At 40.5% G+C, this 15,492-nt stretch overlaps 1 protein-coding gene and 1 pseudogene across 5 annotated transcripts in view; one reads left to right on the top strand and one right to left on the bottom strand.

The window, feature by feature from the left end:
• ADGRF5 (adhesion G protein-coupled receptor F5) overlaps positions 1 to 15,492 on the top strand; it is a 120,638-nt gene that overhangs the window by 40,979 nt on the left and 64,167 nt on the right. For all 5 annotated transcript variants that reach the window (XM_027772096.1, XM_027772097.1, XM_027772098.1 and 2 more), the window contains exon 2: positions 14,252 to 14,374. In XM_027772096.1, the coding sequence (XP_027627897.1) occupies positions 14,276 to 14,374 (99 nt within the window). In that variant the 5' untranslated portion in view covers positions 14,252 to 14,275. The remainder of the gene's footprint in view (positions 1 to 14,251; positions 14,375 to 15,492) is intronic.
• LOC102495576 (UDP-N-acetylglucosamine transporter pseudogene) lies at positions 3,851 to 4,840 on the bottom strand (annotated as a pseudogene).

The following is a 15,492-nucleotide window of genomic DNA, read 5'->3' as shown; positions in this document are numbered from 1 at the left end:
AGCCCCCCTAACCCCCCCTGCCACTGGCTGGCCTCCAACTTACTTTAACAACCTACTCTAAGGAAATTAATTGAGAACTCACTTCATCCCAGAAGCCTGCATAAAAATCATAAGAGATCTACTCCCTTGTCCCAAGTACCTCCTAGTAGGCCTCAAACCTTAATATTGCCCACACTGGGTATAAAGTTATATCATTTTTTAGGGTTACACCAAGTTACAGCTAGTGTTTGAGGGACCATAGCAGGTGAAGGCTAAAGTCAGACTGTTTAGATTATGGGAATCTTAGAATAGCAAGGATTCCTCAGAGTACTGTATTTTGGGGGAAGAGGTTCAGGGGCGAAATAATAATTTTTCAGCTTGAATAGCACATGCATTAGTGTTAAAATCTAACAAAATCTCTGTAGAGAGAAGTGAAAACATAAGAGAAGTGAAATCATTGGCCACAGATAGCAATGGCTGGCCTTGGGAAGGGAGGTGAATAAGGACCATCATGAGAGGAAACACAGAAGGCTGAGATGGCTCTACCAATGATTAAACTATTAGGATATTTTAAACCGCATGTTAAATAATTGCTGCTCTGAGCTTCCCAGTGCCCCAGTACCCCCTTCCCATCTCTACCTTAGACACACAGCCCCTCCCTTGGGTCCTAGCCCAGCAGAGGTCACCCAGACCCCTGTTTCCATATAGTGGCCAGAGACTGTTCTAATCGGTCCATTATTAATGTTATTAAAATAGTCCAGTGTTATTTTGAATCTCATCTAATACATGGTAGGACCACAGGCATGTACGTTTTAAGCTCATTCCCAGGCACTCTGGCTCTCATTCCAGCACCACCACCAACCACAGGGCTATCCTCCCTCTGCAATTGGAATGCACCCCTGGCATTGTTTCTCCAGAGCTTAGGGAAACCCTTCCACATGGTAAATTAAAGTCTCAAGATAGACTAGATAAGAGCAGAGTTAGGAACTTAATGTTTTCACAAAGATCTCAATCTCTTGCTTAAAGGTTAAAATCCCCAGTGACTTACAACAAGGAAAGAAGGATAAAAGGTTATCAACGCTGCCCACATGTGCAGTGTGTTTTGGAAAACTTGACCCCATTGTGTACAAACAAATGTTCCTCTGTAATCTGATAGTACTGAGCTGCTCTGACACAATGCTGTTGCAGGACCTTATTTCAAGGCAAAGGAAAATTAAATAGAAAAAAAAATATTCTTCAAGGCAGTTCTTTAATTGGTATTGTGTTTTGTGTTTGTGTTAAATAAATATTTGGCTCATAGTTCTGCATGTGCAAAAGATGAATCATTTAATTAAATAAGGCCAGTAAAGATAAGTCTTTTCACCTCTGAGAATACGGATCTATGACGGCGAGCTCTTAAAGTTGTACTAGGATTTTTAATTTCCACTTCAACAATTCAGGAGGGAGATTATTAATGACAGCCTATCCCTACTGCAATCTTATCCCTCATGGAGATGAGCAAACAGCATTAGTCACAGTTAATTGTGCTGTGTATAATAATAATAGTCTTCTTGAAATTTGGTACTTCTAGCCATCATCCACTGTCAGGAGGAACTCTGCTTCAAAGAACAGTTTATGTGTGTATCTATTTTCAGCCTCTCATTTAGTTTCTATTTAGATAAGTACATGCTTAAAAAAGAGCTATCTGATCATAGTTTGTGGCCTGGGGATGGTGGGGGGTGAGGGGAGCATAAAGTATGCACTTGGCTCCTTTGAAGGATACAATAGCACGTCTAATTCTGCAGCCATAGGCCAAGGCTGGGTAAGAGGCATGATTTCCCTTGATAATGCCCTAGCATACAATACCATACTTCCTTTTTTAAAAAAATCATATGCCATCCCTTGGACCTATTACATGAAGGCTAAGCAGCTTTTTCCCCTCTACTTTGCAAACAAACATCTCGAACTTCATGTGCTTGCTATCTGCAAGTCCTAATCTCCCATACACTTTACAATTCTTTCTAATTTGATTTCCACCCGTGCCACCCGCAATGCAAGACCCCTTGCTAAAAGCATACTCTGCTTCCAAATCCAATGAACAATCTCAGTTCTTCCTCTTCCTAAATGAATCTCCCAACACCATTGGACATAGTTGACCACCCTCTCTTCTTCTTCTTCTCTTTCTTCTCCTTCTTCTTCTTCTTCTTCCTCTTCTTCTTCTTCTTCTTCTTCTTCTTCTTCTTCTTCTTCTTCTTCTTCTTCTTCTTCTTCTTCTTCTTCTTCTTTTTAAAGATTTTCTTCTTCTTCTTCTTCTTCTTCTTCTTCTTCTTCTTCTTCTTCTTCTTCTTCTTCTTCTTCTTCTTCTTCTTCTTCTTCTTCTTCTTCTTCTTTTTAAAGATTTTTGTCATAGGGCACGTGCACTCACAGGAGAGACAGAGACAGAAAGCGAGATATTAACCTCAGGGAGTCGGGGGGTAGCCACGTTGCAATCCTTCTCCTCCATTCTCCTCTCAGGATTTTGGGCACACACACACACACACACACACACCCAGTGTGAGTTTTAAGCCACCAGGTCTAGTACTCAAATTGTGGTTGATTACGTGGGAGTCCAGCGATGTAACCATTACACTATCTACTGGTCCTGCCACCCTCTTTCTTTCTTTTTTTGGAGACACTAGACAATAAAAATAATTTTATTTAAAATTATTGAATGCATATTTAATCCCCTTAAGTGACATTTTGAAATTAATGGCAATCATATGCACAAATTTAACTTAAAGTAATAGTAAGGATTTATCTGATTTACAGAAAAGAATGCAGTTAAGAGATTAAGGACTAAACTCCACTAGTGTAAATGTTGCTGGCTACTGTCTAGCACAGGAGCAACTGTGCTCGCTGCAGTCTCGAAGCCCTAAAAGGCCTTAAAATGGATGTGGAGAAATAGATGTGTTACATTATTTTTAAATATTAATTTTTATTTGTCTCTACATTTCACTTAAATATAAATTTTATTTTGATAAATCAGACTCAGAAAATTACTTCATCAATTTTTTATGTAGCTGACAAATAACATTTAGCAATTATGTTTAATAATCTTTTGTATAAATATAAAAAAAATTCTGGGAACCAGCAGTTAGCGTAATGGCTATGTCGCTGGATCCCCACGTAGTTGACCGCGGTTTGCGTCTCGGACCCGGTGGCTTAGAACTCACACCGGGTGCGTGTGTGTGCGTGCCCAAGATCCCGAGAGGAGAATGGAGGAGAAGGGATTGCGGCGTGACCATTCCCCCTGGGGGGGTGATTTCTCGCTTTCTGTCTCTATGTCTCTGTCTGTCTGGCGAGCGCACGCACCCTATAGCGAAAAAACCTCTCAAAAAAAAAAATTCTGATATGTGAAAATGTTTTCTTAAAAACCATACTTCTATTTTTTCACAGCTTTATAAAATTGTAACATTTAAACGTGGACTGTTCCATGTGATTTGATATATCTGTATAGAAACAGTAAGACAAAAACATTTAATAAGATTAAATAGATATAATTTGCAAAAATTGGTGCCTGGCATTTGTTGTGTGCTCTTGTAAAGAGTGCACAGGGCATTTCTGTGGCAATTGAAAAGGCAAAGCTTTTTTAAATTCAGATTTCAAGTTCCCTCTAATATTCCTTCTAATTTTAATCCCTGGAAATATTTTCAAGCTTTGAGTTCTATATGTAATGTGTTCGGTTACATATACAAATAATTTATCCTTAAACTTTTATATTTTCAAAGCATTTGAACAATATGACCACATTCAGCATGATGATATCTTCACAGACTGTACGAGTCCTCTGTGCTAGATCAGTATGGAAAATCCCAGTGCACCATCGTGCAAAACTAGTTACAGGTAGTACTGACTATGTGTTAGTGGGATTTCCTGCAGGTTTGGGATAATAACCATGTAAGAAAGTCACTGTTATTACTAGGATGTCTCCAAGGAAAAAGACAGTGGGTGGCACAAACTCTTGTAGCCACAAATAGGAATCAGTGTTGATAATATTATGAATAAAGAAGTTGCAAATTCTTTAAAAATATTATCTGCATACTTAATAACAGCAGTTATTACAAGAGCTCCAGGTGCCTGAAGAGGAACAACTACCCAGGTCAGTCAGTTGTATCCCTGAAAACATCCATTCTTTAATACCAATTCACCATCATAGCTGTATACACCCATTAATCCAAATATACTCCTAAAGAAACCAAGCTGAGTGTTTCTTATCCATACTGACTGCTTGTTCTTTTAAAATTTTCTCAAAATAAACTCCCGCACAGCCACTTGAAAAACATGCTGTGAGAACTGCCATGAGGGCTACAAATTAAGAGCCAGCTGTTAGCTCCTTAGAATCAAGCTCTTGAGAATCAGAACGCCACTGGATGAAAGCAACTGCTGTCATCAAAATTATAAGGAAGAGCCACTGGGACACCCTGATACTTTTACTAAGCATCATGCAGAAAATAATGCTGTCGTTAAGAATTTTCAACTGATTTGTGACCTGATAAGTAGCAGCATCTAGATTGGAGAGCACCATGTTCAGAAAATTATTCTGAAGAGCATATATCTCTGATGGGATAGCAAGTTTAAGTGTTTCCAGAAGCTTATTAAGAATTTCATCATGCAGTACTCAATTTAGAGCTCTTACACTATATTGTACTGCTGTCTTTGTAGATTAATAAAATTCAGGCCATTCTCTTCAAAAGTTCAGCAAAAACCACTGCTGTAAAAGATAAATAATGAGATCCTTCTTCTTTTAAAGTCCTAGAACCATCGTTAGAACCAAACTGGTCATCTGAAAGACCAGAATTCCCAAGGAAATGCATTTTAGTTTGGCAAACATTGTTTGATCTTCATTTGCCTTCCTTGCAGCTGGCCAGCTGCTCCTGCTGGGGATCACAGCTCAGCTCTGCCAGGCCCAGGCTGTTGAGTTTGCTGGGTCTGCTGCAACCTCTGAACCCCAGTGCCACTACCCGGGCCGCAATCACTGCTGCGAGCTGGGTACCACCCCCCTCTTTCTTGAAACTCAGCGTTTCCTGGCTTCCCTGACTCTTTGCCTCTCTGGTCTTATTCCCAATTCTCTTGGCTTTGTCATGTTCTTGGCTGGACCTTTGCTGAGTTCTGTGAGACTTGGTCCTTTGCCTTCTTTGCCCTCTCTACAGCCTCCCGAGTCTCCTTAATTCATTTTAGTCTTGTAGTTATAATTTTAAGGCCTGCCTACCCTGGACCTCACCAGTCCAATCTCATACCCATCTCCTGCTTGTTTTCACAGTCCCAGTCACTCTGGCCTGCTTGTAGCTCCTTGCGTGGGCCATGCTATTTCCCGATCTCAGGGCCTGTCTTGATCATTCTGCCTGGAACCCTCTTCTTCTCCTTCCAACCTTCCTTTTGATTTTAACTAACTCCAACTCACACTTTAAATTTCAGCTCAATTAAATATTTTCCCAAGACATTTTTGACAGATTCTCAAGATTAGGCTGTATATCCCTCTGTTTGAGGCTTTTTTTAGACAGTTCAGCCCAGTGGTTAAAAGGAGGGCTCTGGAGTTAGACTTTAAAGGTTCAAATTGTGGGTCTGCCAATTACAAGCTGTGTGATTTCTTATTTAGTCCCTAGTGGCTCAGTTAATTTGATCTCATACTATTAATTAGATATCATACTAGAGCTACTTCATTAGAATTATAATAAAGGTTAAATAGTGTAAATGATTTAATACAGTCAGTGCTCAGTTCAATATCCGGCACATAGTAAGTATTTAACAAATATTAGTATTATAATTATTCTCCTTGGTAGCACTTACAGTCATAGTTAAACAATCAATTGAGTAATTGATTCTTTAATAATGTTGATCTATTCCATTAGACTCTAAGCTCCATGGAGACAGGGACCATTGCCTTGTTTCCTACTGCTTCTCCTGTACCCAGCAGAACACCTGGCACTTAGCTAGACTTACTACATATTTGTCACTGAGTGAACAGACAAATGAATAGATGAATGAGGGGGTAAATAGATTTACTTCATGGAATATTTACAAAAATAAATATAATATAGACAAGAAGGCTAAGGTCTTAGTTTAAGCCATGGAGGTGCTCTGGAATAGGAGGGACTATTTTTAACAGAGAAATCAGAGAGCTCCATCTAGGAGAAAGCCTTTTTCCTGGGCATTGAAGAATAGACAGAATTTGAATGTAGAGTGAATGTGCTGTGGCTAATGGACAAGAGAGAAATGGAGATTAACAAATCAAAAACTGGCAGGATTATTGTGGGCTTGCCGAACACTGAAAAATAGTTGGACAGTAATTATTTCTTTCTACCCACAAGATTAATTCTCTAAGTTTGATATTTTCACTTTTGCATGAGCCCTGAAAACTATTTTGCACTATTTGAGAGTATTAAAAACAGACAGCTTTAATAGTGAAAATATGATAGATGCTTGTTTTATTTTTTATTTATTTTCATAAGAGAGAATGAGAGGTACCTTAACAGGATCTCCATGCCAGGATACACCCCTAGGCTCAGCCGGCCTGGATCACATGCATGCATGCATGTGCTCAGAGAAGTCCTGGGACATGAACCATGTGGATCCAGGTTGCTTTTGCCATGGGGACCCAGGTTGCCTTACTGCCATACTACTGACTGGCCCCAATGATGCTTATTAAATATGCTCACTCTTAAAAATAAAATCCAGGTCATGAAGGGCCTTGAGTACCCATAAAAATGCCTTTGTTTTGGAAGCAGTGAGGAGCAAAACAGGGAGTGACTCATTAGAAGGGTAATTTGAAAAGGTCGGCCTGTATTCCTGAGTAATGGGACAGAGAGAGAAAGTAGAGTCTTCTGTCATGGTGCACAAGAGATGCAGTGAAGGCCCACACTGTGTGGGAAGGCAGGAGAGGGTTGGATCAATGCAAGAGAGTGGCAGTCAGGCTCAGGAGTTATCCTGAGTGAGGTTGCATTTGAGTCGAAATAACTATAAGGAGTTTTAGTCTCTTAGAACAGTGGGATCATCAGAGGCAAACTCTTGAACGCTAGTCCTAAATCATTGAGTCAGTCAAATCTCTGACTTTGCTGATAAGAAAACTGAGGTTCAGAGAGGTAAAATAACCTGCTCCATCACACAGTGCCAAAGTGAGGCTAGAACTCAAGCTTCAGATTGTCTGGCCCGGTGTCCATATTGAGACAGATTTCCATATATTCTTGTTAACATGCCACCAAGATTTCTTAGTTAGATTATTCCTTTCCCCCACTGCTTGGTTTATAATTTGCAGCTACCTCATATCATATGTATGGCTTCAGTGAGTGACTCTTCTTTCTAAGCTTTATTTTCATATCTAAAAAGTAGGGGTAATTTTGTGGTACCGTATGATCCTTAAAAGGGTAAACTGGCATAACCCTTTCAGAGAGCCTTAGCACCATGCCTGGAACCCAGTGAGCAGCTAATAAATGATAAAGATCTGTAATGATCATTACTGCCAACAAGTCTTACCCACAATGCTACTGTAAATGGCTTACCTGACTGTAGGAAAAAGTATTGGCTAGAATTTTGGTAATCACAGTTGGTCTCTCAAATTCGGACTGATTCAACCCCTAGATACCTTGGAAACACTCAGTGCTGAGTCTTGGTTTTCTCACTTGAAAACTTGAAGGAGGTGGTATGAGAGAGGTATGAGAGAGCATGGAAAGGCAAAACTATGTAGAACTTAGGAAGCAAGACACTTCCAGAACATATCCTACTGTTATCCTATCTGGAAGCATCTTGGACTCACAATGTCATGATGACATTAGGCGCTCAGACCACAGACCACACAGATGTGGCTACTTTGTGAGCATGCTTTGCACCTTGCAAGGCACAGAAGCCCACTTTGTACTTACTCCACTTTCTACTTACCCCATAGCCTTCTCACCCCAAGGAAAATTGAAGCAAGTCAGAGTCAATGTAGGGATTCTCAGAGAGGAGTTGATCTTAAGCACTAATTTTCCCAAGATTTGGGAGAGCAAACTGGTTTCACAACAGTTCCTGATGCCTAATCACTCCCCCAAAAGTGTCATTATTCACTGCTTCAAGGAACCTAGGCTCTTCCCCCTCAAATTCAGTGCTGCTGAGAATCTCAATGACTTATTCTTGGGATATGATGTCATGGTGTGCTTTCTTTTCTTCTCCACCTCTTCTAACTTCACAGACAGGAAAATAGAGTCAGAGATCAGGAAATCACTCAGTACCACAGGGTTAATATTGAGAATTAGATCACATATCTAAGCTTTTTCAAATATATATCTGGCTCATACAGATTGGCTAGTTTTAGTAAAGACTGTCTAGGATTTTAATTTAAAAAGAGAAAGAGATTGGAAATGACATCAGGTAATATTCCTACAGTCTACTCCTCTATTTTTCTTGTCTCTCAAAAGGAAAAATCATTTTTTAAAGGTTTTTGCCATAGGGTACATGTACTTGCCAGACAGACAGAGAGAGACAGGAAAAGGGAGAAATCACTCTCCCTCCCGGGAGGTATGGACATGCTCTCTCTTCCATTCTCCTCCTAGGATTTTGGGCACACAGTTGTGCACCCTGCATGATTATTGAGCCACCAGGCCAAGTACTTGAACCATAGTCTGCCATGTGGGAATCCAGCACCTTAACCACCATGCCACCTCCTGGCCCCTATGTCTCTCAGTTTTTGTCTACCCTTTACTCCACAAACTTAAAAATGAAAATTTTATATTTTTGATGAAAGAGATTCTACTGAAGACACATTGCCTTGAACATAGACGATTGCTTTACAATCTTAACTAGAAGACCATGTCGACTTTTTCCCCACTAGCCAAGTTAAGGCTTCTTCACAGGTGGGAATACCTGTAAGCTGGAGAATTTATACAAGATTGTTAATATAGGTTAAGAAAAAAGTTTGCCTTCATGTCTTTTTTCAAATGTAGAGCAATCTCAAAATCTGAGGTCATCTTCAGTTGGTATCATAATTCCCATTGGTCAAGCTCCTACTATACTGGTTGTCAACTATTTTGGATATTATCCCACCCAAAGAAGTGGCATTCTCCTTTCTTTCAAGAGCAAAACCGCTTACCCTGTCTGTGTGACTGATAACTACATATCATTTTTCTGTATCCAGAGAACATACCCTCCCAGCAGTAGGATCCTCCCTACCTTTCTATTTCTCTTTCTTCCTCTTTTTTTTTTAAAGTTTATTTCTTTATTTATTGCACAAACAAGAGACAAGATCTTTATGCCTCAACCCACCCCCAGACATAGCCAGCCCAGAACTATAAACTACGAGCTCAGTGTACTCAGGAAGGTCTCTGGACTTAAAGACAGAACGCCCTCATGTGAATTACCCTCCCAGAGTGTTCCAATTGACTGCTGCACCACCGTCTGCCCTTCCCTACATCTCTGTTTCCATGAACCTGAAGTTGTGTTGTCAATAAATAAGTCAACAGAGAAGAATATGAATTATATCAAGAATTGCCTTAGGGAGGTAGGAGGCAGGAAGAGATTAACTGCCTCAATATGGAGCCAATGAGTATAGAGCTTTAAGCTGGGACCTGAAAAGATTAAGTTGCCTCTTAGATACCTCATTCATCCCAGGGACAGTTGCTAGCAGCAGGCCAAATCAGCAGCCCAGTACCCACAAAGCCCATTCCCTTTCAACAAAGAATGGGGAACATCTACTATAGTACTAAACAGTGTGCAGCTTAATTGCTAAAGTAGATGCACCTGGTCTTTAAATATCTATTCTCATAACCTGAATTGCAAAGCATTTCCCCAAAACCACGGAGTTGTAGAATTTTAAAAATGTATTTGATTGCCAAATTTGCAATAGGTTGGCTTTTTCAGGGCCCTGTGTTTCCTTCTGTTACACTAGGGAAGAGGAAAGGTCTGCAGTCGACAGCTGATGATTGAAATACAGTTCTTCCTGGCACGTAAACCTTGGCTATTGTCAGTGTGTTATCCTGGCCATGGTTCCCTCATGCTCTCTACACCACTTCAGCCAAAGTCTGACCTTGCTAATTGCTCTCTGGATTCCACTGATAATCAGAGTGGCACTCATTGCAGCCTGCATCCTTGAAGCTCGTCATAGCTTTTTTTTTTTTTGGGACAGATTTTTTTTTTTTTTTGTTTTTACGGCGTGTGCGCTTGCTGGGGAGACTTGGACTCACAATGTCATGATGACATTAGGCGCTCAGACCACAGACCACACAGATGTGGCTACTTTGTGAGCATGCTTTGCACCTTGCAAGGCACAGAAGCCCACTTTGTACTTACTCCACTTTCTACTTACCCCATAGCCTTCTCACCCCAAGGAAAATTGAAGCAAGTCAGAGTCAATGTAGGGATTCTCAGAGAGGAGTTGATCTTAAGCACTAATTTTCCCAAGATTTGGGAGAGCAAACTGGTTTCACAACAGTTCCTGATGCCTAATCACTCCCCCAAAAGTGTCATTATTCACTGCTTCAAGGAACCTAGGCTCTTCCCCCTCAAATTCAGTGCTGCTGAGAATCTCAATGACTTATTCTTGGGATATGATGTCATGGTGTGCTTTCTTTTCTTCTCCACCTCTTCTAACTTCACAGACAGGAAAATAGAGTCAGAGATCAGGAAATCACTCAGTACCACAGGGTTAATATTGAGAATTAGATCACATATCTAAGCTTTTTCAAATATATATCTGGCTCATACAGATTGGCTAGTTTTAGTAAAGACTGTCTAGGATTTTAATTTAAAAAGAGAAAGAGATTGGAAATGACATCAGGTAATATTCCTACAGTCTACTCCTCTATTTTTCTTGTCTCTCAAAAGGAAAAATCATTTTTTAAAGGTTTTTGCCATAGGGTACATGTACTTGCCAGACAGACAGAGAGAGACAGGAAAAGGGAGAAATCACTCTCCCTCCCGGGAGGTATGGACATGCTCTCTCTTCCATTCTCCTCCTAGGATTTTGGGCACACAGTTGTGCACCCTGCATGATTATTGAGCCACCAGGCCAAGTACTTGAACCATAGTCTGCCATGTGGGAATCCAGCACCTTAACCACCATGCCACCTCCTGGCCCCTATGTCTCTCAGTTTTTGTCTACCCTTTACTCCACAAACTTAAAAATGAAAATTTTATATTTTTGATGAAAGAGATTCTACTGAAGACACATTGCCTTGAACATAGACGATTGCTTTACAATCTTAACTAGAAGACCATGTCGACTTTTTCCCCACTAGCCAAGTTAAGGCTTCTTCACAGGTGGGAATACCTGTAAGCTGGAGAATTTATACAAGATTGTTAATATAGGTTAAGAAAAAAGTTTGCCTTCATGTCTTTTTTCAAATGTAGAGCAATCTCAAAATCTGAGGTCATCTTCAGTTGGTATCATAATTCCCATTGGTCAAGCTCCTACTATACTGGTTGTCAACTATTTTGGATATTATCCCACCCAAAGAAGTGGCATTCTCCTTTCTTTCAAGAGCAAAACCGCTTACCCTGTCTGTGTGACTGATAACTACATATCATTTTTCTGTATCCAGAGAACATACCCTCCCAGCAGTAGGATCCTCCCTACCTTTCTATTTCTCTTTCTTCCTCTTTTTTTTTTAAAGTTTATTTCTTTATTTATTGCACAAACAAGAGACAAGATCTTTATGCCTCAACCCACCCCCAGACATAGCCAGCCCAGAACTATAAACTACGAGCTCAGTGTACTCAGGAAGGTCTCTGGACTTAAAGACAGAACGCCCTCATGTGAATTACCCTCCCAGAGTGTTCCAATTGACTGCTGCACCACCGTCTGCCCTTCCCTACATCTCTGTTTCCATGAACCTGAAGTTGTGTTGTCAATAAATAAGTCAACAGAGAAGAATATGAATTATATCAAGAATTGCCTTAGGGAGGTAGGAGGCAGGAAGAGATGGTACCATATTGACCATCACAAAAGGTCTAGTCATGACCTCAGTTACTAATCTGGTCTCCTTGATTAACTGCCTCAATATGGAGCCAATGAGTATAGAGCTTTAAGCTGGGACCTGAAAAGATTAAGTTGCCTCTTAGATACCTCATTCATCCCAGGGACAGTTGCTAGCAGCAGGCCAAATCAGCAGCCCAGTACCCACAAAGCCCATTCCCTTTCAACAAAGAATGGGGAACATCTACTATAGTACTAAACAGTGTGCAGCTTAATTGCTAAAGTAGATGCACCTGGTCTTTAAATATCTATTCTCATAACCTGAATTGCAAAGCATTTCCCCAAAACCACGGAGTTGTAGAATTTTAAAAATGTATTTGATTGCCAAATTTGCAATAGGTTGGCTTTTTCAGGGCCCTGTGTTTCCTTCTGTTACACTAGGGAAGAGGAAAGGTCTGCAGTCGACAGCTGATGATTGAAATACAGTTCTTCCTGGCACGTAAACCTTGGCTATTGTCAGTGTGTTATCCTGGCCATGGTTCCCTCATGCTCTCTACACCACTTCAGCCAAAGTCTGACCTTGCTAATTGCTCTCTGGATTCCACTGATAATCAGAGTGGCACTCATTGCAGCCTGCATCCTTGAAGCTCGTCATAGCTTTTTTTTTTTTTGAGACAGATTTTTTTTTTTTTTTGGTTATAAGGCATGTGTGCTTGCTGGAGAGACAGAGAGAAACAGAGAAAGAAAGTGAGACACCCCCCTGGGGGGATGGCCATGTTGCAATCCTTTCTCCTCCATTCTCTTCTTGGAATTTTGGGCATGTACACATATAAGCCCAGTGTGATTTTCAAGCCACCAATTCTGGTACTCAAACCACAGTCGATTACATGAAAGTCCAGCAACATAACCATTACACCATCTGCCGGTCCCTTGTCATGACTTTTAATCTCATTTAAACCTCAGAAAACTGTGAAAAAATTAAAGGAAATATAATTTTCCTTATTTTACAGACAGGAAGCTTGGACTCGGAATATTAAAGTGATTTATTTAAGGACACAGTTACTTTATAGTAATCATGGATCCTCAGTGCTCCTTTTACTACACTTGGGGATGGAAAAGTCAGTCGGAAGGAGTCTGTACAACGTAGATGGTCGGCCATCAGTCCTAGTAGGGTTAGGCTAATTCCATATGATACTCTACATTTTAAATCAAACAGTGACTAATCTGGCCACCAGCATGTTCTGTTTTCATCCCCAGCATGATAAAGAAATAGTTCTTAAAAATAAGTATGTGAGCTGGGATATTCTGTATTATGTACTATAATATGATATTATACTGTAATATACAATTTATATTTTTATAATATAAAAATGTAAAAACTCCTGAACTAAGTCCAGGAGTCCATTAATATGGGTTGTAGCACATTAATAAGGATCATGTGGTAAATTTAATGAGTTGATACCAGGATTAAAAGAAAAAAATTGGGTGAGTAAGATAGGATTGAATTAAAAATATCAACATACATTGCATGTAGCAAAAATGAGTAGTGTTTTCAGAATCCCTTCATTCATGTTTTATGTATACTGGACCATGTTAAAAGTATTTCTTACTAAGAATTTTTTTCCCCTTGCTTTTTTGTTTTGTCTTCATTCTTCCCCTCTTTCTTCCTTTCTCTTTCTATGTATATGGGGCAGTGGAAGGCGAGCCTTAAAAAGTTCACAGAAAATGCATATTATAAAATAATTATGAATGGATTTCAATTTTTTCACCAAAATAAATTCATACTTTATCTATTTCCCACAGACTTTTGAAAGTCCCTTCATATATAGTAAAAGTACTCAAACATCCGGTACCTCTGTCCTATTTTTTTTTTTTTTGAGAGATTTTCACTGTAGGGCACGTGCGCTCGCCAGACAGAGAGAGACAGAGAGACAGAAAGCAAGAAATCACCCCCCCCAGGGGGGATGGTCACGCTGCAATCCCTTCTCCTCCATTCTCCTCTCGGGATCTTGGGCACGCATGCACACGCGCCCGGCGTGAGTTTTAAGCCACTGGGTCCTGGACGCCAACCGCGGTCCACTATGTGGGAGTCCAGCGACATAGCCATTACGCTAACTGCTGGTTCCCCCTTTGTCCTATTTACAACGTACCAACTTTACCCTCACAACTGCCCTCCCTATAACATCATCGGTCCTTCACTCAAGAGTCCTGAGCAGAGATGGCTCTCTGAAGTTGATTATTTTAGCATCCTTCCTTTCCCCTCTTTATTGAAAAGTTCCTCGTATGGTGTGACCTTCTAGACAGGACTCCTAGTTATTTTCTCATTTAATAAATAAATTGTTCTATCTCTAAACCATCACATTTCCATTTCAGGCAAAGCAACTCAAACGTGAAGAAATGAAATCCCCAAGGAGAATCACTTTGTGCTTCATGATTTTTGTGATTTATTCTTCTAGAGCTACACTAAACTTGAATTTGGAGTCTCTTCATCCTTTCGTGAGTAAATCCATGTCTACTCTCATTTTCTCTTTCACAATTTTCTCATTTCCTGAGAATGTCTCAGACAGAAAATAATTCTTAAAAGAAAATAAAGAAATATATACATATATATCAGAACCTTAGAGAAAATGTTGTCAGTGTAGGAGGAGAAGGTATTATAAATGGCAATAATTATAAATGGACATTAGCCTAATTACTGGGTTACAGTTTTCCATCCTCTAAAATGAATGGGGTTCTCAAGGGAACATTATGCAGCTGCTAGAGTGATCTCTCAGGCCTTCCTCTTAACTAAACTACAATCTCTAGGCCCGAGGCTTCCACTCTGAAACTGACAACAGTGTCAATAAAGCAGATTGGGAGAATTGAGCAGCAGACATGGGTTCTCCAAGCAGAAGATTTGTTCACAAAGGATTTGCTCTAAAATGAGGCTAGATCACATTTAAAAGACAATAATTTTGGGCTAGCAGGTGGTATAGTGGTTGAGATACTGGATTCACACATGGCCCACCGTGGTTAGAGTCCCAGACCTGGCAGCTTAAAATTTATGCCGGGAGTGTGTGTTGGCATGCCCAAAATCCCAAGAGAAGAGGGGTGGAGAAGAGATTGCTGTGTGGCTACCACCCTTGAGGAGTGATTTCTCACTTTCTGTCTTTCTGTCTCTCTCTGTCTCTCCAAGAGTGCACACATCCTACAGCAAAAATCTCTCCGACAAAATAAAAGACAATAATCCATGTGCCTGTGTCACACAGGGAACTTAGGGAACAGAAGGGAACTTAAGATGCTCTCTAAGGGAACCAGCAGTTAGCGTAATGGCTATGTCGCTGGGCTCCCACGTAGTCGACCGCGGTTCGTGTCCCAGACCCGGTGGCTTAAAACTCACGCCGGGCACGTGTGCGTGCGTGCCCAAGATCCCGAGAGGAGAATGGAGGAGAAGGGATTGCGGCGTGACCATCCCCCCTGGGGGGTGATTTCTCGCTTTCTATCTCTATGTCTCTCTCTGTCTGTCTGGCGAGCGCACGCACCCTACAGTGAAAATCTCTCAAAAAAAAAAAAAAAAGATGCTCTCTAAGACCTTTGCTGACAAATGATCAGGTCACTTTGTTAGGAAATCAATG

This window comes from Tupaia chinensis, unplaced genomic scaffold (genome assembly GCF_000334495.1).
Source record: "Tupaia chinensis unplaced genomic scaffold, TupChi_1.0 Scaffold000252_1, whole genome shotgun sequence".
Lineage (NCBI taxonomy): Eukaryota > Metazoa > Chordata > Mammalia > Scandentia > Tupaiidae > Tupaia > Tupaia belangeri.
This window is presented reverse-complemented; position numbering and strand designations above follow the sequence as displayed.